Below are 25250 nucleotides of genomic sequence, written 5' to 3' on the forward strand. Positions count from 1 at the left end.
AAACAAAGTTATTAAGGTAGTACCAGCATGAAATCACTTTTCGACAGATTTGGCCGAATTTTTTTTCTCGGGTTTATAATAGCTTTATTTATGAATTCCTAAAATTTCATAATTTTTGACCGTTTAGATCGCGAGATATTTAAAGACAAAGTTCGCGATTTTGAGGGTCATGTCCCATTAAAAGCATGTAAAATGTCCGGTCTCTCCAACTATTTTTTATGATATTATTATATATTGAAGAAAAAGTAGAAAAAAATGTTTATACAATAATATTCTAAAAAAAAAATTTAGAAATTAATTTTCACTTTCGAGATATTAATTTTGACGTAAATTGATCGAAATTGGGACGTTGTCATAATTATTTCCCATTTTAAACGGTCAAAATTTCTGAAACTTTGGGAATTAATAGTAAGCATTATTAAATTCTTAAATTTAATTTTTCGTTAAATTCTGTCGAAAAAAAAAATTGTACCATTGCTTTAACATAGAAACTGCAAATACCATGCTGGTACTACCTTAAGCTAAATTTAACTATACTAATTTTTAAAACGTAACTTAACTAAAATTTATTCTTGAGTGGCTAAACAGTAAAAAAACTTGTAATGAAATTTAAAGAAAAAATTCAATCTGAAATAAAAATTAGAACTAGCTAAGCTAATTTTTACTTAATCAAAGTACCTTTTGAATATTAATTAAACTTAATATTTAAATTTGAGCAAATTTATTGTGCACCTTTAAAAGCATAAAGACAATAAAATGAATTAGTATGGTTAGGTGCGACATTTATTTTGTATTCATATTTGTTTAATTAAAATTTTGCCATTGCGCAAGCGTCAAAAGCGTTACATAATTAAGACGAAAAAAAAAATTGGTTCTTATGTTAACGTCTATTGACGATCATTATCACATCGCCTCCGTTGGTAAATAATGTTTGTGAGTCGCATTTGACGATAAGTACCGCTTTTCACGATAATTATCACGAAAACGGTAGATATGAATGTTTGTGAATCGCCCTACAGAAGCCCATATAAGAATTCAATTACTTTCCGGTTATCTCCTAGAAGCTCAGTACCCCTATTTGGAAACAAACTTTTTTGAGGTACACGCTTCGTGAGTATGGTGGATGGCTACAAAATGTTATTAAAAACAAATATCCAAAAAACTCGCAAAAAAATTTGCCCCGGAACGATCGTTTTTGTCGGGTTTTCAATTACTTTCCGGTTATGTCCTAGAAGGTCAGTACCCCTATTTGGGAGCAAACTTTTTTGAGGTACACGCTTCGTGAGTATGGTGGATGGCTACAAAATGTTATTAAAAACAAATATCCAAAAAACTCGCAAAAAAATTTGCCCCGGAACGATCGTTTTTGTCGGGTTTTCAATTACTTTCCGGTTATGTCCTAGAAGGTCAGTACCCCTATTTGGGAGCAACCTTTTTTGAGGTACACGCTTCGTGAGTATGGTGGATGGCTACAAAATGTTATTAAAAACAAATTTCCAAAAAACTTGCAAAAAAATTTGCCCCGGAACGATCGTTTTTGTCGGGTTTTTTGAAAAATAGGCGGTTATTTGGGATTTTGACAAAATAATGATTTTTGCTGATAGCATTTAAGTGGATTAAATAGAAGATAATGGGAATAAGTAGAAGATAATTCAAAAATACGTATTTTGAGCCAAGACTTGATCCGGTAAGTATCTTTATCCGTTTTCTTGTTATCAGCAAATGAAGATTTTAAGCAGGCAAATTTTTTTCTCGGCAACGACGGGGGTTAGGGGTGAGATAATAATTATATGAAAAGGTAGCACTTTTATGTTCTATTTATGATATTTTTTTTTCGAATTTGTATTAATTATAAAAACGGGCCTATACCTGTAAGTTTTTGAAAACTGATGTACCGCCGCTGACAATTGGGGGGTTAGCTGACAATTGAGGGGGCTAGCTGTCAATTGGGGGGGGGGGGGTTAGTTGAAAGTTATCAATTGCAAAACCTCAACCGAAGAACGTAGTAAGAACAAGCATATAACTACAGAACCAATAATAATACAGGATCGAGTCTCGGGTTTTAGAATTTTCCTCAAAATTTTTAAAAAACCCGCCAAAAAAGATCGTTCCGGGGCTTTGTACATCTTTTTTGGATTTTTGATAACATTTCGAACCCATCTCCCTGGGTCAAAACAAAGTGTTTACCTCAAAAACGTTTTTTTTTTTCAAAAGAGGGGGACTGAACTATATATAGTAAACAAGAGTTCAAATTCATTAAAACAGTGATTAAAATTGAACAGAAAACGACTGGATGAACAACTAAGTACAACTGTATACAAGAGAAAAGAATGACTGCGAATTAAACATATGGGAAAGAAAACTGGATATTGCATTTGTGAAAAATACGTAAAAAAAATAAAATTTACGAAGTATTAGACAATCAATTTGGAATCTATCCAACAGAAAATTAAATATAACTTCAACATATGTGAACAAATTAATGGATTTTATTGAAAAAATATACTATTTTCATATCCATGGAGGATTCTGAATAACCAAATTTTACCAAAACTACATCTTTCAGTGAAAGTTTCATCTATGGCGCGAGGAATTATCGTCGACCATTTATCTTAGTAACAATTATATGCCATGTAAATCAAATAATATGTATTGTATTCTCATAGAAGACACTGCATTAAATCCACATCACTCATTAATTTTTTACTGTTAAGGAAAACACCATATGGTTTAGTCTCGCAAATACAGGATTTAATCAAAAGGCTGAGGCCTTATAAAGGTGAAAAGGTCGGAAGTAAAAAAAAAAAAAAAAACAATAAGGTTCGATGGAACGTGGCTCAAAATATTCACAAGAGTCTGCAGAGAAGGTTGCCATCGCAATGTACGCGCAAAATATGTGCATCACCACTCATATTAATCAAATTGTTAGTCATGCAATTCACCAATCATACTATGTATTCATATAGAAGTCGTTATATAAAACCTCACATCTAAAACACGATTTCGTCGCCATATTGTCTTTTCATTGGTATATAATAACTCAATCAAAAATAATACTTTCATATTGAATTATTGTAAACCAAGTGTATTCACGTAGAACTAAATTTATTTCTTGCTGTTTAGATGAAAAACGAAGAATGATCAAAGTTCGAAAAATTTGAGCAGTAACTCAGATTTTAATGGCGTTTTTAGCATTTAAATTGACCGTAAATATTAAATTCACAATTCGGTTAATAGTGATGAAAATGATTTCAAACTTGTTACACTGTGGTTTTGGGATCGCTGAACACGAATATCGCGACAGCATTGATCTCAGAGGTACCTCGTGCTAAGAGTAAGCTGTTTCCCGTCGTCTCCTAGATTTTTCGTGAAATTCGTGATATAATCGGTTTAACGTCGTAACTCGATGGTTTATGGGGTCAAACGCGAATAGCGTGAAATAATAGGTCTCAGAGGTACCTGGTGCAGAGGATGGATGGTATCTCCGTCGCCTCCTACAGTTTTTGAGAAATTCGTTATATAATCGACCCAAAGTCGGTACTCGGGGGTTTTTGGAGTCGGTAAATATTGCGAAAGATTTGGTACGAATATTGCGTCAGAATTGGTCCCAAAGTTCCTGGCGACCAGAGAATACCATCTAGTTTTCGTCGTGAATTTAAGTAACTGTACATGCTTCTTAACTATGAATTTCTATATTATAAGAAAGGTGCACATTCCAACAATATATCCATTAGTATGTTTCGAAAACTAAAAATTATTAAATTATGTGATTTGTGGTTTGCAGTTTATTTTGACAACAATTTCAAAACCATGTTGAAAGAGTAATATTGTTAAGAATTAGTCTTAGACGCTGAAGTTCTCTCCATCGCTCGCCTCCTTTATGAATTTAGATTCAGTAAACGTTATCTCTTTATCTTCGAAACTCTCTGCGTTGAAACAGTTGCAGCCTGCGCAATTTTTGCATGCAACGTTACAAATTTTTTTTATCTATTTCATATTGTTATCTTGAACGTTTTTTATTTTATATTTTGATAACTTCGTATTTTGCCAATGACGAGTTACTTGTTAGTTACGAGTTAGTTAGTTGAAACGGTTCACCCAGGGCACCAGGTACCTCTGAGACAAATTCTTTGCGATGTTTGTGTTTCGCGACCCCAAAAACGGGTTTGGACTGATTATATAACAAATTTCTCTAAAACTCTAAGAGGCAACGTGGATACCGTTTGACGTGGAGAGGTATCTTTGAGACCAATTCTGTAACGATATTCGTGTTCCGCAACCCCTAAAATCGCCGAATAACGAGTTTGGACTGATAACATGACGAATTTCCCGAATCCCGACACTGTGAATATCAAACACTGTGAATATTCTATTCACAGTGTTTGATAATTCACAGGCTGAGGCGGGATCCCAAAGCAAGGCCAGATGTTTGTCTGTACATTTTGTTGTTAAATTTGAAATAATTTTAGGATAGTTCTTAATGTATTCGTAATATTATCCACAATTAATGGATTATTGCTATTCGTATCCAGGATACTTTATACCAGTTTGATGCCATCCTTGTGGGATATGTTATATTAACGAATTTTGTTTGAGGATATCCAGAGGGGCTAGTTCGTATCTGCAATGATAATGGCAAGAACAACAACAACATATATATATATATATATATATTGATTTCTAAAAACAATCAATGGCACTTTAATTCAGATGATTTCTGCCATAAATTCTTTAAATTCATAATTGTATTTTATTATTTCTTTATTAGTTTATTAGTTCTTTTTTGAAGTTTAGTGAATTTAAATTTTTGATTTCTTAATTTTTGATTTCTTTTGGTATTTTATTTTCATGCGTATGGATGTGTTCAGAGTTCCTCTGTCAATGTATCTTTTGGTAGTTTGCATAACGTTTAAATTTTCGTTATTCCAAGTGTAGTATGGATGTTCGACGTGGTGGTTTTTGATCAGGTTTAATTTGTTCCCGACAAATAACATGCATTCCATTATATACGTGTCATTTACTGTCAGGATTCCAAATTTTTTTTAAATAAGGTTTATCGTGCTCATCTGTGTTGGCTTTGTCTATTATAGATAAGCATCCTTTTTGGACCTTAAGAAGTTCTGCAACCACAGAGAAGTTGCCCCAGAATAGTATACCGTATTTTAAGTTTGAATTGATATGTGCGAAGTAAACTTGCAATATTGTTTCTCGTGATGCGGCATCTCTTAGTTTCTCTAATAGGTATACTAATTTAGATAATTTTTTTGTTAAATAATATATGAATGTTTTGTAGCTTCAGGCCTAGGAACTTTACATGTTAGGACAATTCTATTGTAGTCATATTTTCGATTTCTACATGCTTGATGTATTCCTTAACGTAAAATTTTAACCTTTGCTATATTTAAACTTGACGAATTTTATTTAAACCATTTATTCAGGTTAACGACAGTTTGACTTATATTTCGTTCAACATCCTCTGTGTCTTCGAAAAAGTACCGTGGTATCATCGGCAAACATGCCTATTTTAATTTTTTTTTTTTTTTTGAAGGTCATTGGTGTATAAAATAAACAGCAATGGTCCCAATGCAAACCCTTGAGGTACGCCTATTAACATTGTCGTAATAGTATATCGTAAAGTCAGAAAAGGATTCTTTTTTATTATTGTCGACCATATAGCTTAATTTTACGCACTATTTAGTTGATTAGTAGCTTGTATTGCTATAAATCAATGTCTAAGCTGTCGAGTGCCTTGTTGAGGTCTAGGAAAGTGACTGTTGTAATTTCATTTTTGTTCAGAGCTTGAAAAACTGCTGAGAACAACTTAAAAATCGCTTGATCAATTTATTAATATCTCGTGAATCCGTGTTGTTCTTCAAAGATTATATGATATTTTTGCAAAAAGGATATAAATCTGTTTTAGTTAATTTCTGAAAAATTTCTGAAAAGGTTAGTAATAGTAACATTGATCTGTAGTTGTTTAAGTTTGTTGAATCACCTTTTTCTTAAACTGGAATGACAAAAGTTTTTTTAAGAGCATCTGGAAAAGTACCAGTGGATAATGTTTTGTTGATTATGTCCAGTAAAGATTTTAATCACTCAACTGCACACTGTTTAACTATTGTGTTTTGAATCTCATCCGATCCACAAGATTTTCATACTCGTATTGCCTATCTTGTTGTTAAGGTCTAAGGAGTTTTTTTTATAGAATAGGGATTTTTAAGTTGGTTAATTGATTTTTCAAAACTTCTCTATTTTATCACAGTTGCGTGTGTATTATGAGCGTAGGCTCACATGTACAACAAACCTAGTCTTGTAATACAAACGAACCATGAAAATTTGTATTCAGTAGGTCCTTAAAAATTAAATTTATGGTATTTTGCCCACAGGCGGATTTTATGCCCAACATTCGATACAATCTTACTAGATGCATTCTACATTTTGCAGATCCACTAAAAGTTGGTTAATTGAAATGATTTATATTTTTTCAATAAATAGTATGACAACAATATTGAATATTAATTTTTTGAATTACCAATTTTTTCTTGTTCAATTTAATAGTTAATGGTACCTTTTTAATAACAAACACTAAAGCTCTCATTGAGTGAAATATAGAACCTAAGATGCAAATTAATTTTGTAATGGTAAAACGAAAATTTAAGGGTAGGTAGCGTCCAATAAGAGAGTAACCGAAAAAGAGAGCACTCGTTAAAATAAATAAATAGCTATATTAAACGAAGACAAAATGCGTACACTTCGCAATTGTGCGCTTATTAAATAGGTCCAAAGTTGGGACTGACTAATTAAGCCACCCCCGTTCCCGGTACTCAGTTAGGAACTTAGGTAGGTATACATCAATAATCAGCTTCTAAATAAAAACCCCGCTGCAATAAATGCTTTCTAAAAAACAAAAATCCCAATTTGAGGTTACACAAAATAAATTTTATGAGGGAGTTAGCAATTACGCCTAATATAATACAATATGGGAAGTACACGTGGTTAACGAACTTTATTATGTACATATTCAATCGTACCCAACAATCCTCGAAAATTGAAACTGTAACAACATATTTAAAATACTTTCGAATTTATATATTCATTGTAGAAAATATATTATACCACGATACTTAGTTCACTAATAAAATATCCCACAGCATCCTGACTAAAATTTATAAAACTATCAATAGTATTAAAATGACTGGAATATTATTCTTTATTAATTTACTAAACTTTATATGAACGATTAACCAAATGTTAGAAATCAACTATTAACTTATTATCTGGGAACTTGGAAAAAATAAATAACTAATGTTAATTTTCAAACTGTACGACTTTTCATTGATTATTTTCTAATTCTTCAGCAATCTACAAATTAACATCAAATTAATTTGAAAATCAACATTCGCAAATTTTGAAAATTGACATTAGTTATTTATTTTATCCAAAGTCCTAAATAATAAGTTAAAAGTATATTTTATAATGGATGAGAACATTAACGATTAGTAAGAAATAAACTTAATTTAAATATTAACTTACATAAAAGCTTAGATAAACTTTATTTCTAACCTTACCTATACATTCGGTGTATCAGTTCGACCAAACGTCAATATCATTTAATTAAATATCATAATCATGTTCAAGATGCCATCTATATTTAAATTTTTAAAGCACTTATTAAAATAGTTCGGGTGCCAGCGCAGGTTTCGACTTGCTGTTGAAATTATTTTTACCTAATTTTCAATTTTGATGATGAATTTTGTTTAAACTTCATAAATTTAAACGAAAAATAAGAATAAAAATTTACCAAATCTGCCTTAGTTTTCGAAATATCGACAACTAATTATTTAAACAAAATTTTCAATTTTCCATATTTTGAAAATTACTTCAGATATCGAAAAATTTTATCTATATTTTTCGTCTTATTTTAATGTTATAGCAAAATTCACCATCAAAATTGAAATCTTAATTTTTTTAATTTGTTTCTCGACTATTGTGCTCATGAATACTTAATTAGTCGAGCACAACGGGATTTAATTTGTTTTAATTATTTATTAAGGTTTGAACGATTATTTTCAATAGTTTTTTCTAAATAACTACGGACTTGTTTTGGAGAAAATATGAAAACATGGCATCCACTTTTGAAGTCATATATATATTTTAATAATGGGGAAACCCGGTCTAAGGTTTTCATGATTAATTTAGACTTAGTCCAACTTCATATAAAAAAATCTAGCCTTTTATCCAATGTTGCCCTAGCGATTGTGCATCCTTAATTGTACACCTAAATTGGATTAGACCCGTTACGTCAAAAATGATTCGTATCGATGGGTATAAAACATTTTGACACAATAATATTGAATGATGAAATGTTACAATATTAACATCGAACAATTTGTTAGCATAGCGATACAGGACGTTTACCATCCTTATTTGAAAATAACCATAAATTTAACCATTTTATTGAAATAGCTTCTATATTTTACAACGTACATAAACTAATAGAATGTTGTAAATCCAACATTTGTGTTTGCTTTTAGAGCCTTCCTTTAAACTTGCCTACACCGGCTCTTGTTACAATAATACCACTGAAAAATCTAACAAAATTCTAGCGAAACTGACACGTAGGATTATCATCAACGAAATTGCGAAACGACAATAAATTCGAAAATAAATTTTACTGGCCCCGATTAATATATTAAATATAAATTGGTTTACGAGACTTTAATTATTTCTTAAAATAGTTACGTGTGTCAGACATGTTACTCGTTGGGTATCGATTACTCCATTACAATATGATCAGCACATGATGTCGCCAGATTTAAACCTAATCCGGCTCTGTAGCCGAGCGGGTTAGGGCGTCCTTACTTGCTTTGGCTACTGGCTGGGAGGTTGCAGGTTCGAATCCAGTTAGCGTCAGTGCGAACAAAATAGGGCGGTAAATTGATCACACTGTCGTCGCTCGGATAAGATCGGAGTAATCAACTCCACCCACATCATAAATTAATTGTAAATTCGGATATATTTTAAAAAATAAATAAAGATTGACCATAATGGAGTGGGTTGCCTCTGTTATAGACGTGGTCTGAGAAACTGAGGTTAAGTTCCATTATTATTAGTATTATTATTAATAATTCATTCTAATTAATCTTTCCATACAGGGTGTTACTCGGCTAGCGCTTCCAACATAGGCAGGATAATCAATTTGAACGAGAGAATTGACAAAATTTGTCAACGAAATGGCAGAAATTACATTCTGCTAGGTGCTTCTTTTGCACTGAAGTGAATATATAGTGTTATTAATAGGAGTGAATTAATTATAGTATTGTATTTACCAATTAGTTAGATTTATTTTTTATAAATAAAAACTTAATTTAATTTCTGATTGAATAATTTTCCACATTGATTTGGTGGGATTGATTTGGATTATCACGGTGGAAAAGAAACGATACTACTATCTTTTTTTTGCAGATATTTGGTAAGATGGAGTTTAGTATCCTTGTGTAGTGTTCATGGGTTCCAACAAGAACGAAGCTTTAAGACCATTGCCTATTCGAGGAAGCAAAAACAGCGATGCTTTTGAGCTTGTTTAGACTAAGGTTATAAAACAAAATAAAAGTCAAGCGAGCGTAAAAAGGCTGATTCATATACATATTAGACAATCTAAAGCCGATTTGATCTGAATGAACTAGTTAAACACGTAACAAAAGTGTTGAATCAATTAATCTCAAAGACATAGACAGGAAGGTTAGGTTATATTGGCTGTTAGAGCCCACTGTGACACCATATGTGTTTTACCACCTTTCCGCTGATAATTTTACTTATCAGCTCCTCAATTTCAGAGGCTGAGTGCACCTCCTTCATGCATATACCATGCACTACACCAACCCATCATAACTATTAATTATATTAATTTTGTTGCGACGCGACGGCGGGAATCGAACCCGATACTCTAAGCATACCACGGACGGAATTGGTTACATCTTAACAAATGAGCTAATAGGGTGGCATAGACAGAAAGTATTTATTGATCATAAATACTAAAATGAAACATATTTTTTTTCAGGTGAAAAATACGAATCAATTTCAATGGATAGCGGCTATACGAAGTATATGGTACTCAAGATAAGAAACGTGAGCCCTAATGATTTTGGTTCATATAAATGCGTTGCTAAGAACTCATTGGGAGACACGGACGGTGTGATTAAATTAGAAGGTAAGTTATTTCCTTCATTTAAGTTATAACTACACTTAGACTTTTATTAATCACACTCATAATATGTACATTATACCTTCAAATTTTTTAACGTTGGTCCGAATATAAGATTTTGGACCAATCATAAACACGTTTCGAGTGATGCCAGACTTGGAAAATAACTTGTACGGCAATTTATAATTTTTTTTTTTTTTTCAAATAAAATAAAATGCTTTAGATTACTTCTCACAAATCAATTTGCGGAAATTGATTTAATCTTTCATTCTTTCAACACGGTAAATAAAGGAACAACTTTTAGCTACGGATTCATACAAGCTTTCAAATCGGGTGCAGGAGTTAGTGGCTCCAAGACTGCTCTCGTGTACCATGGGAGATTGGTCACGGTAATTAATGGCTGTGATGGGTACTCTGCTAAGATGTTTCAGATTTTTCAAAAAAATTCTATAACGTTCAATAATAATCTTAAATGTTGTGAATACTCTCAAATGTTCTAAAATGCTCGATATTTATATTAAATATTTGACAGTGCATTGGAATGTTTCAAGATAATTTATGGACGGGATGGGGAATAATTGAGCGCAAAGAAATTAAAAACTGTACCATGATAATCTTTTTTTTTAATTGAATTTGTTCACTGAAGCAAGCGATAAGCGGCTAGTATTATATATATGTATTTGGACGAATAAATAACACGATATATTTAATGATATTAATATTTAATGCTTGCAACGATTAGAAACATGAATCGTTCAGAAAATAATCGTGGAAATATCTCTAAAATGATTTTTTGGGTCCACATTGCCAAATTGCAGCCCTTGTGAAGTAAAATGGGACGTATTTTTTTTGGGTAAGATATACGTATTGGATATAGAAATAAAATGTTGATGATTTTCGTATTAAATAAAACATTCTAGAATAATTTGATAAAACATTACTTAAGTTTAAGTTACTGTTCTATAAAATATCTACTGTTTTTCATTATTCATTTGTTAAATACTCAAATTTGCCTCTAATTTTAAACATCGGCTACGATAACGAAATAGTTTCAACAGGCTTGCATCACATAGAAAGAAAAATATTGACAAAATATTATTTTCTTGTTACTAAATTTCTGAACTAACATTTTGGAACCTTGGTTAAAATAATATGCCTACTATTGCTTGGAGAAAAAGTTTATAATTGTTTTTAATTCAGACCTACAAGTCTAAAAACGTTCAGTGAAGCAGGTGTTCGAAACAATAAGTGAAGTTATTACTATAAACAGTTCTTACAATACGCATGCATTGATACTCAACATATTTTATGTAGGGTACATAAATAACACCTCGGTTGTGTATTATTTTCTTTTGTTTTTATTTGACATTCGTTCATTCCAAAGCTTTGATACATAATAAATTCACTAGAGGCAAATCCCTAAACTACAAAGACTTTGGGTCGGTGAAGACTATTAATCTTATAATCGGGAACAATCAGAATCTATAATTTCCGAAAATTTTAATGAATGATACATTTCCCAATTAAGAAGCCGTAGAGTCTCAGCCATATATGTTCGTCCAATTTCAAGGATTGTAATTTAATATGATAATGAAAACAATAAGCCTTGTTATAATTTTCAACCATAACAGGTTGGCTGATAAGTCCCCGGTCTAACAAAGAAAAACACATTTTTTTGTCAAAATTCGTTTTTATTATTCAACATAGTTCCCTTCAAGAGCGATACAACGATTATAACGACCTTCCAATTTTTTGATACCATTTTGGTAGTACTCCTTCGGTTTTGCCTCAAAATAGGCCTCAGTTTCGGCGATCACCTCTTCATTGCAGCCAAATTTTTTCCCTGCGAGCATCCTTTTGAGGTCTGAGAACAGGAAAAAGTCGCTGGGGGCCAGATCTGGAGAATACGGTGGGTGGGGAAGCAATTCGAAGCCCAATTCATGAATTTTTGCCATCGTTCTCAATGACTTGTGGCACGGTGCGTTGTCTTGGTGGAACAACACTTTTTTCTTCTTCATATGGGGCCGTTTTGCCGCGATTTCGACCTTCAAACGCTCCAATAACGCCATATAATAGTCACTGTTGATGGTTTTTCCCTTCTCAAGATAATCGATAAAAATTATTCCATGCGCATCCCAAAAAACAGAGGCCATTACTTTGCCAGCGGACTTTTGAGTCTTTCCACGCTTCGGAGACGGTTCACCGGTCGCTGTCCACTCAGCCGACTGTCGATTGGACTCAGGAGTGTAGTGATGGAGCCATGTTTCATCCATTGTCACATATCGACGCAAAAACTCGGGTGTATTACGAGTTAACAGCTGCAAACACCGCTCAGAATCATCAACACGTTGTTGTTTTTGGTCAAATGTGAGCTCGCGCGGCACCCATTTTGCACAGAGCTTCCGCATATCCGAATATTGATGAATGATATGACCAACACGTTCCTTTGATATCTTTAAGGCCTCTGCTATCTCGATCAACTTCATTTTACGGTCATTCAAAATCATTTTGTGGATTTTTTTGATGTTTTCGTCGGTAACCACCTCTTTCGGGCGTCCACTGCGTTCACCGTCCTCCGTGCTCATTTCACCACGCTTGAATTTTGCTTTACTTTTTACTTTATTTACTTTTTTACTTTATTATTTTGTTTTACTCTACAGTTTTTTATTATTATTTAGTCATGATACATGCATCCAAAGGAGTATGTTATTAAATGACATATGTTAGTAAGGCATTTGAGAAATAAATAACCAAAATCGTATTTGCAATAACTATTTTAAGGCTACTGTATTGCAACAAATTATCCACACCTCCTCCACTTTTTCTTGACAAAGTTATCAAGATAAAGCTCCTTTCAAATGTATTAGAAAGTATATGGAAGTTACGAAAATATAGTCTTTGAGAATAAATGTGTAAAAATCAAAGCTAAAACCCCTGAGTCTTACTCCAACACATACAAAACAAAAATTTTTTTTCCTTATAGGAATTTATATATCAACCCAAGCAGGAAAGGACCTTCAGGGTTGTATTTACATGAATTCATCCGTAAACTGACGTAGAAGAATTCAAACAGACCTTAGAAGAACAGCATGATACACCCACTAACATTTGGAACATAAAACAGAGCAGAGCAAAACAACCCATATCAATATTCTATATATCTCTGGAACCTCGTTCTAACAACAAAGATGTCTACCATATTAAATTGAGCCACCCAGACCGAAACGCGTTAATCTTCAATGTTCCAACTGTCAACAGTACGGAGATACTCAAATTTTGCCACAGGCAACCCAAAAATGCTAAATGGATAGAATTTCATCACACCACTAACTGCTCCAGAAAAGCACGATCTGATTATGTGAAATGCATACTTTGTGAAAGGAATCACTCCATCAATTATAAGGGATGGATTTTTTATAACGAATTTCAAAATATCAAGTTTCCGACCCTTCTTCGTAAAAAACACCGGGCCAACAGATTAAATTTAACAACCGGGGAAAATCAGAATAACACTAACACAGAGAAAATATATGCATTAATCGTGAAAAGTGACTGAAATCCACATAGTTATAATAACTACGCGAACAGTTAACAAAATATACAAGAAATTCGTCAAACCTTCAATGAATCCCTACAAGCACTAATGAAGCAAATGCTAAAGATGATCCAAATGTTAGACGAACTCATGTCAAGATTGCTATTACAATTACTGCATTCAAACTCTGTGTATGGAGTGATAATGGCCTGTCCAACAACTAAAATGAGTAAAAAATCTCTCTCAAGGGAAAGAAGGCTGACATATTGCTAATGTCCGCAACCCACTTTAAATCCAGGACCATTCAAAGTTTCAGATATCATATTATATCATACCATGTATACAGATGGCAAAACACATGAAGGTCCAGGTGTATTGATCAAATACAACATCAAACATAATCGACCTGAACCATACTGCAGACTAAATTCAAGCGATCATCGTGAAAGTATATTTCAGCACTCTCTTGCCCATCTTAGCACACCATCAAGGAAGAACAGTTTAATGGTTATTTCAAAACATAAGGAAATTGGGGGCGCTGGCGACTACAACCACAAACATATATATTCGACTCCGGGCTCATTGCACCGAAAGGCCGTGACCTTTGAAATATGTACAGGCAAAAACTGTGAATGTAATCTCAATAGGTCAATCTCCATGCTAGCCTGCGGACAAACGAAAAATATCTGACTTAATTAACTTCTGTATCAAAAAAACGAATGCCAACGACAATATATCCTCCTAAAGTTCTTGCGATTTATTATTGGACCACTCCCGTATCTTAGTATAGGTCTAAACTGAGGTCAATGAAAGTACAAAAAAAATTCACATTACACACAAAAAATGACTAACTTATGGTTCTCTTTCGTGATCTTATAAGCGAAACATTCAATGTACCCTGCAAACAGAAAATGAGATAATGGGTGTTGCTGAGTTTTTCAACACCGATATTCAAAATTTCGAATGAAATTCGACCACGATAAGCCAGTTTAAATCTGAAAATTAATTGAAATTCTGTCATATTCTGGATGTAATCACTGAGAAAAGGATGCACCTCAAGCTATGGCAATAAAACATTGCATCGGCATAAATACGACTTTCTCTGAACATCAAGTCAAAGTCTTTCAGGCCCACTTTTATGAAGGCTCACTAGAACACGAGGCAAAGATCATAAAATTTCTGAAATCCCATCCAGATTTGAAATTACACCCAGACTTTTCACAATAAACAAAGTTAAAAGAGTAATTCAAAATATTTACCCCAAGAAGACTCCAGGCTATGATCTCATTACCAAAGAAGTGTTGCAAGAATTAACCAACTTTGGGTTGAGACAACTTACAGGTTTATACAATGCAATTTCCAGCCTTCAAATCCCTTTCAGTCCAATAGAAAGTTGTCCAAAAATAAAGTTATAGAGTAAAGCAAACAACCAGAATATCCAAAATCATACTGGGCCATTACCTTGCTACACATCCCATCGGAACACTATTGATCTGAATGAACCAAATAGGAAAGTCGCTCGAAATCACTTACTATAGCACTTTACGAGTGCCTGCCTTGATATATCACAGGCGTTTCACGGAGTAGACATCTGGAACTATTATTTAAAATAAAGTCTTTCATAGAGAACAGGCATTTTGTATTCCAAAACGGCGAGGGAAATACATCTGATCTACATATCTGATTTACCCACCGCTGGTCACAACCTTTGCCAAATCATGGCACAACTCATATTCAACATGATTTATCATTCCCCACTCTTACAAAGCCCTTAAAACACTTTTTATTAATTTTTATTGAATTTTTTCAATAAGGGGTAGTTTTCACCCCCTTAGGATAAAAAGCGCCCTTCGACATGATATAGATTTTTAATAGGATGGTAAGTAGAGGTTATTTCCAAAATTTCAACAAAATCGATTCAGTTACTTGGATTTCGGAGGTTGTACCCTATTTTCATCTTCATTCCACGAAGTATAAATTACAAAATCAAACTTAAATTCAAAACTATAAATATATCATGAAAGTTAATAATCTTTTATTTTCAAAATCCATTACTTATTATAGAAATTCAACCTTGATTTTGCAATTTTTTTTAAATCCGAATTTGAACTCTATAATCCAAGTTCATTATTTCATTACCCTGTTTTTCAATGTAGATGCTTTTATAAACATCTAATTCGCTAGGGTTGGGAACTGATTTTAGAAGTTTAAAGTTAGATTGGTTGATTTTATGATCATTTTCAATAACGTGAGTAGCTACACATATATTTTCTATTCTTACATATTTTAAATGCCCCCTATGTTCTCTAAATTTTCTAATAATTGGTCTTCTACTATGATCTACATATTTCTTCCAACAATTTTGACATCCAATAGAATAGATTCCTGACTGTTATTCGTTCTTCACTTTATTTAACTTTCAATTTAGTTCTACTGATTGGAGATTTTTTCAGGTTATGTTCTCCAAGTTATTTTGTTATTTTATTGATGCATGGTTGAAAATATGTGAACTTGCACCATTTCTTCTTATCGATGCTGTTCTGTTCTTGTCTCAATGTTGTTGAATTGTTTCTCAATATTCTGAATTTTGTTTTTCGGATTATATTTTTTATTATTTTTGGATCAAAACCGTTGTATATTGCGAGTTGCTGGATGTGCTTCAACTCTTTCCAATAAGTTTTATTGTACCATGTACCTTTCAGTGTGTGTTGGTTTCCTTTACATGTCAAATTTATAGCTGCCAATAATTGGTGTCATTATAAATTCTTATGTCTAGGATCGGAATTGAACCGTCATTTTCGATTTCTATTGTGTGAAATCGATTGTACAAGTTGTTATAGTTATTAAGAAAAAAAGATTATCTTGGAAAGGATAAAGAAAATCTTTATCTTGTTCTTCTAGATCTGACATGAAGATGTTGCTCAAGACTGGAAATAACGGATTGCCCATAGAGGTCCCAAAGGTTTGTCTGTAGTATTTACCTTCGAAGGTTAACACATTTTGCCTCATGCATAGGCGTGTTTATTTTTACAATTCTGTTACTTCATCCATGGATAATCCTTTATTTTTAAACTATTTTCCCAGCGTCTTTATTGCTCTTGGTATTGGAACACAAAGCTTTGACATCCAATAATATTTAAACCGAATTCGGTGCGAATTCTGTATCGTTCATTTTTTTATTAAATCAATACTATTTTTGACGTAAGACATTTTGCAATAACAATAATTAGTTTACGGTGAATTTTACAAAAAAATGGAAGACGCTTTTTCATGAAAAATAATTTTTAAAGTGACCTCTATTGACCTCCGAGCAATAGTTCGCAAGATATTTGAGAGAAATTTGACCTTTTGACCAATGTCGATTTTGCACACCTTCATTACAACGCCATAATAAAAGACAAATTCAGTTCACTAGGAATTTTTTGCAGATTGGGGTATAAAATGCCTTAAATAATCGAACTAGTTTGCATTCAGCGGGCAAAACATTTGACTAGACAATCAAAACTTGAATGTGATTGTACTTGCTGAGTAGATCGAAAGTCTCAACTAGCACAACCAGCAAGTCCTAAAACTCAGATACGCCTCAGGAGAAAAACTAATGGAATAATTTTCTATTTTTTTAAATCTTTTCAATCACACTAAGAGTTAAAAGAATTTTAATTCCTTGTATTAGCCATCAGAAGGTTTAATCATAAAATGGTGACTAAGAAATTTTATTTTCTTGCAAACCATCGTATGTATCATATCATTGGATATGATACATATGGTCATTGGATACGTTTTATTAACTGCAAGTTTTTATCCCAGTCATTATTACTTATGGAACGATTTTCGCGTGAGTAGTCTAGGAATCTATACCCAATTTCTAAGAAAGTTTACCATACCATCCGTTTGGTACTCTACTGTCTCATTTCCATCGAGATTCCGCTACATTTTTCACGATGTAAGATGATAACGTGGGGTTACTTTGTTTCCCGCTTCGATATTTCTCAGGAATGCTTCGGGTAAGGGGTTAAATTTTTCTATTTTCAATTAAGGATCAACGGTAGACAGTTGTCAATGAAATTTAACATAAAAGCTCATAAAAAAATCAATAATTGAAAAGAGGAAGAAATATTTTCCATTGGTTATGTATTTTTGTATGTTTAAACGCGTAAATATATAACTTTCATAGTGTGTATATTTCAACTTTCTAAGTGTGTATGTTATTATTTTATGTGTTCTCGAAACGGGCTACTGAGATTAGCCCAGGTACAAATGAATATTTATATCATTGAATGCTGTTAACTAAGTTTACTTAGATAGGCTAAGGTGTCTCGGTAATTACAAAAAATATTTAAATATACATAACTTTTTATAGAGTGATCATAGAGTTTTAGTACTTCGGAATGCCTTAACTAATAAGCTACATAATTGGTTCTGTAAAAAATTCGAAATGATGCACAAGAAAAATTTTATTTACAATTTGGTTTGCCTGGTGGCCTTACCTTAAGTCAAATGTTACAAACCACGTTCGACTGTGACATTTGCAACATCAGAAGGACCAATTGTACCACTACCCATGGTAGCAATTGTACCACTACCAGTGGTAGAAATGCTACACATCAACTGTGACGTAACATTTTCCGCATTTAAAGGGACAACTTGAACACTTATATAGAGTGGTAGAAATGTTACAAATCATCTGTGAATGTAGCAATTGTCACATTGGAAGGGACAATTATTACACTTCCTTGAGTGGCAGAAATGTTACACTTAAACTGGGACTGTAACATTTGTCACATTTTAAGGGATAATTGTAACACTATCTGGAGTGGTAGAAATCTTACACATCAACTGTGAATGTAACAATTGCTACATTGGAAGGGACGATTATTACAATCTTTAAAGTGGTAGAAATATTACACATCATCTATGAATGTAATAGTTGCCACAATCGACGGGGCAATCATTACATTACCCAGGGTGGTAGAAATCTAAAACAAATAAACTCCGACTGTATTGCATGCTGAAATAATAAATCTTGAAATAATATACAAAATTTTTTTTATAAAAATTAATTTATTTAATATTTAATAAATCTACATTAATACATTTTGTTTTTAATGAAAGAATAGAAACTATAATTTTAGGTTGAAAAGCGTTAGCTTTCCCGATCTAAAAGTACAAATGGGTTCATATTTGAATGAATTTTTTTGCATAGCATTTGCTTCTTTAGTTTTTTTGAAGTGATCTTTTTCAGTAATTCTTGCTATGGACTATCCGTTTAAATTGCCTTTTCGCCTTTTTTCCTACCTTTGCCAAAACTGGACATACCATTAAATTTTTCTTTGTGTAAAGGGCGTATATTTTTAATTGATCGCATTGTTTGAGATTAGTTAAGTGGTGGTTCAAAAGAAATGTCTGTAACAATAGCAGAAGCAAAATTATTTTCATTATAAATTTGATTATTAAAAGAGTATATACCGTGCATTAAAACCCAGCCGTTTTTCGTTGTCCAGCGAATTTTGATTTAAATGGCAAAAAAACTAATCTCTCCAACGGTTGAAGGTTATGTGATGTATGTGGAGGGAAGGATAATATTGTGTTAAAATTGTCCCTCCAAAAATTAATAATAAGAAAACTATGTGAGAGCTATGATTGTCCAATATTACTAATAAACGATTATCTTGACTTGGTTTTGTATTTTTAACGAAATATTGCATGAATTACCGAAGATCTTGTTCCTGCAGCCACTTTTGTTTGCAGATCCATTAGAACCAACAGTACCATGCGTTATAAAATATGGATGAACATTTTTTCTGGGGAAAAATGGCGGTACATAGTTACCAATTGCATTTACAGCCAAAAACACTGTGATTAATATACCACGTTCTTGTGAGGTTATTGATCCAACTTGGTTTGCCCCTCTTTCCACTAAAACCTATCGTGGTTTATGAGTTGTAGTTACCCATGTATCATTAATATTATATATGTTTTGCGGTGCAAAATTCCAACGGTCAAATAATGAGCTCAGATTGGTATAAAATTTATCAAGATTGGGTTTATTAAAATTCATGGCAGGAGCTAGGCTTGTTGTTTCTGGATTTATTACCGATAGAGTAGGAGTTCTTCGCATTTATCTTCATTTATCGTTGTAAAACAAAATATAATTTCGAAGCAGTAGTACAATTTTGCACTAGTTCTTTCTCATGTTCAGCGGTAAAACCCTTATTATGTGGATTATATCCTGTACGTAGAGAACCAGTTTGCTCATACATTTTAACATAATTATTGAGCGTCAAATGACACATACCATACTTTTGGTCGCAGTAATATATGTGGCCTAGGAAATAGTCGATTGATTTGCACTGTTAGATTTTTATATATAATAGATTTATATGTATTTATTATGTATAAATGAAATATTTCAGTTGATTAATGATGAAATTGGTTTTTGTGTCAAAAATAATAAACTATTTCATGTAACATTCGTATTCATCCTTTGAAAAATTGTATGTTTTTACTAGCCTTATTTATGGCAAAAACAAACCTAAAAATATAATTAACATTCGTTCATTAAAAAGAAAAGATTAACGGTGATAAGTGACATTAGATGTTTGTGTCATTTATATACACAAGCAAGCGTGAAACAGAGGAATTGTAAATTAAAAAATTTAATTATTTATTATGAATGTTTGAATATTATTTATTTAATAGTGCTGGTCCTAAAACCATTGATACATCTCTCCCCTATCATCTCAAGTTTTTACTTTAAAAATCATATTTCACACAAAATATAAAAGTCGAAACGCTATCCCGTAAATCATTGTGGTATTATAATAAAGCTTTATTAATTCCATGCAGCCAAAACAATTCATTTTTAAAATAAAATATAAATTTATACAATTTAAATTTAAAATAATTCTCGATGAAAAAAAAATTTTTTCAATACAATTTATATAAATAACTCAGTTGCATATTAATTCATTATTCAATCATTACATATTATTCAATAAACAATATATTAACTCAACGACTTCAAATCATTGCCCTGTCATGGCTTACATGGACTCCCTGCGGGTAAAAGCCTCCTCCAAGGCCTTCCATCTTTCTTTATTTCTGGCAAGGGTTGTCCAATTTTTCCCTGCTGCCCTTACCAGATCATCTGTCCATCTAGCAATCTCGCACAGGCCCAAAATATCGTGATTGATGTTTTTTAAAGCTTCTTTTAACTCTATCAATTTTGTTGCAGACGAGAGGGTTCGAACATTGAAGGTGCAAATGTTGTATTTGTTTATTTCTCTTTCTTTCCTTGGAGGGTTGTGGTCGTGATCTTCCACGGTGACCAACCGGCTTGGAAGATTTAATGATCTAGCGTTGTGGTTTTCATAAATGGTTGTCGCCTGAGGAGGAGGGGGCGAGTAGAAGAGTCAGGTCACTCCTGGCACAAAAGAATGGTACACTTTTCCAAAAAGGGCAAACCTAGGTGAATGTTGGAAACCTCAGTTGAAGGCGAAGTTGGAGGGGATAGATGACGTCATTGACCAATAGTAAATCAAGATGGCGTTGGGAGGTGTGGTGGGGCGTGGCTGACAGAGCGTTAGTGTGTTTCTTGGTGGAAGTGGGGCTTAAAGTGGTGGTGCGTGGTTGACAGGAGTGTGTTTCTTGGAAGTGGGGGTTAAAGGGGGCGGGAATTGGACGTTAGATGAGATAATCGAGCCCACTCCTGGCGCAGATGGATGGTACACTTTTCAAAAAAGGGCAAACCTAGGTGAATGCGAAGTTGGAGGGGATAGATGACGTCATTGACCAATAGTAGCGCTGTAAAAATCAATATGGCGTTGGGAGGTGTGGTGGATAAGCTATGCCGATTCTAGCGCAATTTTGGTCATTTTTACATGTAATTTCCCATAAGGAATTCTAAGGTTCATTTTGCACTTTTTTGTTCCTTTTATGTAATGCTGGTTGCCTAACCTTAACGCATACTTACTACTAATGTATATTATTATTAAGTATAACCTATCTGATACAGTTGCTAACTCATTAGATGAGTATATTTTTTAAAAAAATGAATGGTGTAGGTAAGATTTGAACGCAGGTCCTCATAAATGGTAGTCCGTTATGCTATCCATTTAGCTACGAAGTCTTATTATAATATGTACAAAACTAACTATATAAATTAATATTCAATATTTTTTGTTACATATGTGTATATAGTATATAATTTATACATTATGACGTAATCTTTGTTGTTGAAATTGATTGATTTTTTTAATGTGGCTAATATATATGTTTGTTGTGTATATATTTAAACATTTTATGAGGATTAATTTAATTTGATATGCATTTCTTACATTTTATCGCATCCGAATTTATGGTAAACTCAATTATCTATTTTCGTTTTAAGGAATAGAATAAATTATTCCAATAATAAAAGTTATGATTTTTTTTATTCAACATCCACTACTATACGTACAACTTATATGGATTAAATTCCACATGTAATTGACATCACTTTTTCTCTTCGAAACTTACCTATAATAATATCTACATAAAAAAAATTAGAAGCTTATCTGTAATAAAAATTTGTATCACAGGATATTAAAAGTGTTTTTAAAAAAGAAACTCAGCTTCGTTCATTTTTGTAAATTTATTAGTAAAATTGATATACAGTATGATATTAATACTAAATTATACATATTATATAACTAATTTATTAGATAATAATTCTATAGCTGAAGAGAAAACTCTAGCTAATTTTTTCATTTATTACTATATAATTTAATAAACAAGATTCTGCAAGTTCTACAAATTTTAAAACATAACGTTTATATATATTTCAATTTGCATAGAATATACAAAAATTAATTGTACATTACACATAATCACACCTCAATGAGATGATATTTTAAAATCAACAATAAAATTATAATATAATATTAAAGAGGTAATAATTAACTAAATAATTAAAGTTTAAACTTATTTTTAACCATATAGAGATTATTGATATGATAATAACTAATGAATATACAAGAATTTCACTACAAATAATATCAACGCTAATCTTATCAAATAATATTGTTTTCTTCATGAATTAACTTTTTCTTTTTAATGCAAAATTCATCTATATCTTCAACTTTTCGTTTATAGGTAGTATTTAAGGAATAGTGACCCCAAGGTAGTGTATCATAGGAACCAGGTATAATGTATCGTTTATCATCATAAGGGCTTAAAGCAATTTTTGTTTGAGTTTGAGTGTAAAGTTTAAGTTTTTCAGATTTTATGAGGTTTTGACTAACCGAAATCTCTTTGAAGTTCTCCAAACATTCAACATAATCTTCAAATGTTATTTTCGTACTAAGAACAGACCTTTTAACTCCCTTAGCCTTTTTTGTTAGCCCAAGATTGTTTGATTATTGTATATCCCCATGTTCTAATGTGGCATCATCAAGTGATTTTGTCGGTTTTTCTAGAGGGATTGCTGTTTTTAACGTATATAATTTTGATCTTAATCCAACAAAATGGGTCATAGGAGTTCCACTGTTCTCATCCTTCATCATACCAAGCACTTTTTTATTAACACGTGGTATATTATAAACATTAGATGGATGATAGTCGCTAGTATCGAAATACTTGTAACAATCTCTTTTTATCATCTCATATGGGTTTTGGTTGCGTATTTCATATATAATTGAATCAGTATCGGTATAGAGGGCGGTGCAGTCATCACTCAACTTTGGAACCATATAACCATAATGAAAGTCATAAAGCGTTGTTTTAGCCAAATCTAGAATTGCAGCACCAATATACAAGGGCTTATTGAAGAATATCTCCATCTTTTTCAACTCAATGGCCACCAAATTTGGATTAAAAACTGTACAAGAATGAAATTCCGGTTTAGATATATAAGCTTCCGCCCCATACCGACCCTCCCATTTTGTCACAAGCTTTACATTAGAATGTTTCCTAATATTTTCCATTGTTTTTCCAAAGACAGCATTATTCATTAATTTATACAAATTTTTCTCAAAATCATTATTGGCATTCTTTCGTAGTTTGGTATTTAAATCAATATATGATTGAAGCCAAGGCGACTGTTTAAATTTTAAAACTTTATGAATTTTTGTTAATTCTAGTCCATAGTTTAATGCTTGCTTCAACGTCCTATAATGAATTACATATCGCTCTTTATCATGAAGGGTACTCATCAATTTACTCTGTTTAGAATTAGGTGCTGATCTATGTTCAGAACAAAAAGGTAAATCCTTATGTTTATCATGAAGTTTTTCAGGATATATGAGATCAACTTCTAGGAAATACCCATTGTCAGCATCATTCAAAATCATTGAAACATCAAAACCACTGTAAGGAAGACACTGACTCATCGCCCATCCATATTGATTGTTAATGTCTAAATAAAGTAAATGCACTTCAGGCTTGGATGGATCAAATCCTGGAACGTATTTATTATTCGCTGTAGAACGTCGTTTCATACATTGACTCAAACCACCGCGAATTCCTCGTTCAACAAACATCATCATATCTATATCAGTCAACAATTCGAGCTCAATATTTGTATACTTCAACATACATTCCCACGTATATCCCGCTAATGTATAGTAATTTCCCGGGTCCAGGTTGTATGTAGACAGGCAGGTTGCTCTAAACGTTTCGAAAATATCCGTAAGTAGCATTATATCCGTTTCCATATAGAGATCTACATAATCACCTAAATTTGAACAATTAAATGCTGACCAAACGTTTTGCGCATGATGATACATTTGTCTAGAACACTGTTTCTCTTCCAATCGATTATAGAATGCTTCTATGTTCGGTAGTTGAGTGTAATTAAATTTGTCAAACGAATCAATAAAATCATATGGCATTACACCTTTCTTTTTCAACAATTGAAACTGATTTTCTGAAACTTTAGAAAAACGTTTCTTCATGTTAGGAAATTCCGACAAGTATGATGCCAACTTATCAAGGGAAGAAGCTAAAAATCTGTATGAATCTATGAAACGAAACTTGATAGATGAATCCTCAATGTTTTTAGTAAAAGAAATATACTTTTCTTTAGTAACAGGTAGTAGTTCAACACGCCCTCCAATTTTTGTTGCAACATCCTCCACTATCAGTATTCCATCATAATTTGACATATTATGGAAGACTACAGGAACCACGTGACTGTCTTGATAATTAATATTACATGCTTCATGTGCAGGACCTCTATAATTAGTACCATCTTTATATCCACCACTTTTCGACATAAGATGAAAATGATCTCTAACTTTCTTCTCTCCATTCACAAATGGTTTATTACATATATGACAGTGCGTAGATTTCTGGAAATCTTCCTCTTCATCAGCATTTAGAGGATCAATATCATATGAACACAATAAAATTGTTTCCACTTCTTCAGATATTTGTTTTAACTCCTGTAAACCAATCCATACAATCATGCCCGCGATATGAACGATAATAAGATAGAGAATCATCATAAGAGCATTTAAAATAATACCCTACCAT

General features: G+C 32.4%; 1 protein-coding gene across 1 annotated transcript in view; it reads left to right on the forward strand.

The window, feature by feature from the left end:
- The window catches only part of LOC123302819 (lachesin-like), a 1791741-nt gene that overhangs the window by 1734026 nt on the left and 32465 nt on the right, over positions 1–25250 (forward strand). The window contains exon 8 of the mRNA XM_044885910.1: positions 10061–10210. Within this exon, the coding sequence (XP_044741845.1) occupies positions 10061–10210 (150 nt within the window). The remainder of the gene's footprint in view (positions 1–10060; positions 10211–25250) is intronic.

This window comes from Chrysoperla carnea, chromosome X (assembly GCF_905475395.1).
Source record: "Chrysoperla carnea chromosome X, inChrCarn1.1, whole genome shotgun sequence".
In the NCBI taxonomy this organism is placed as follows: Eukaryota; Metazoa; Arthropoda; class Insecta; order Neuroptera; family Chrysopidae; genus Chrysoperla; species Chrysoperla carnea.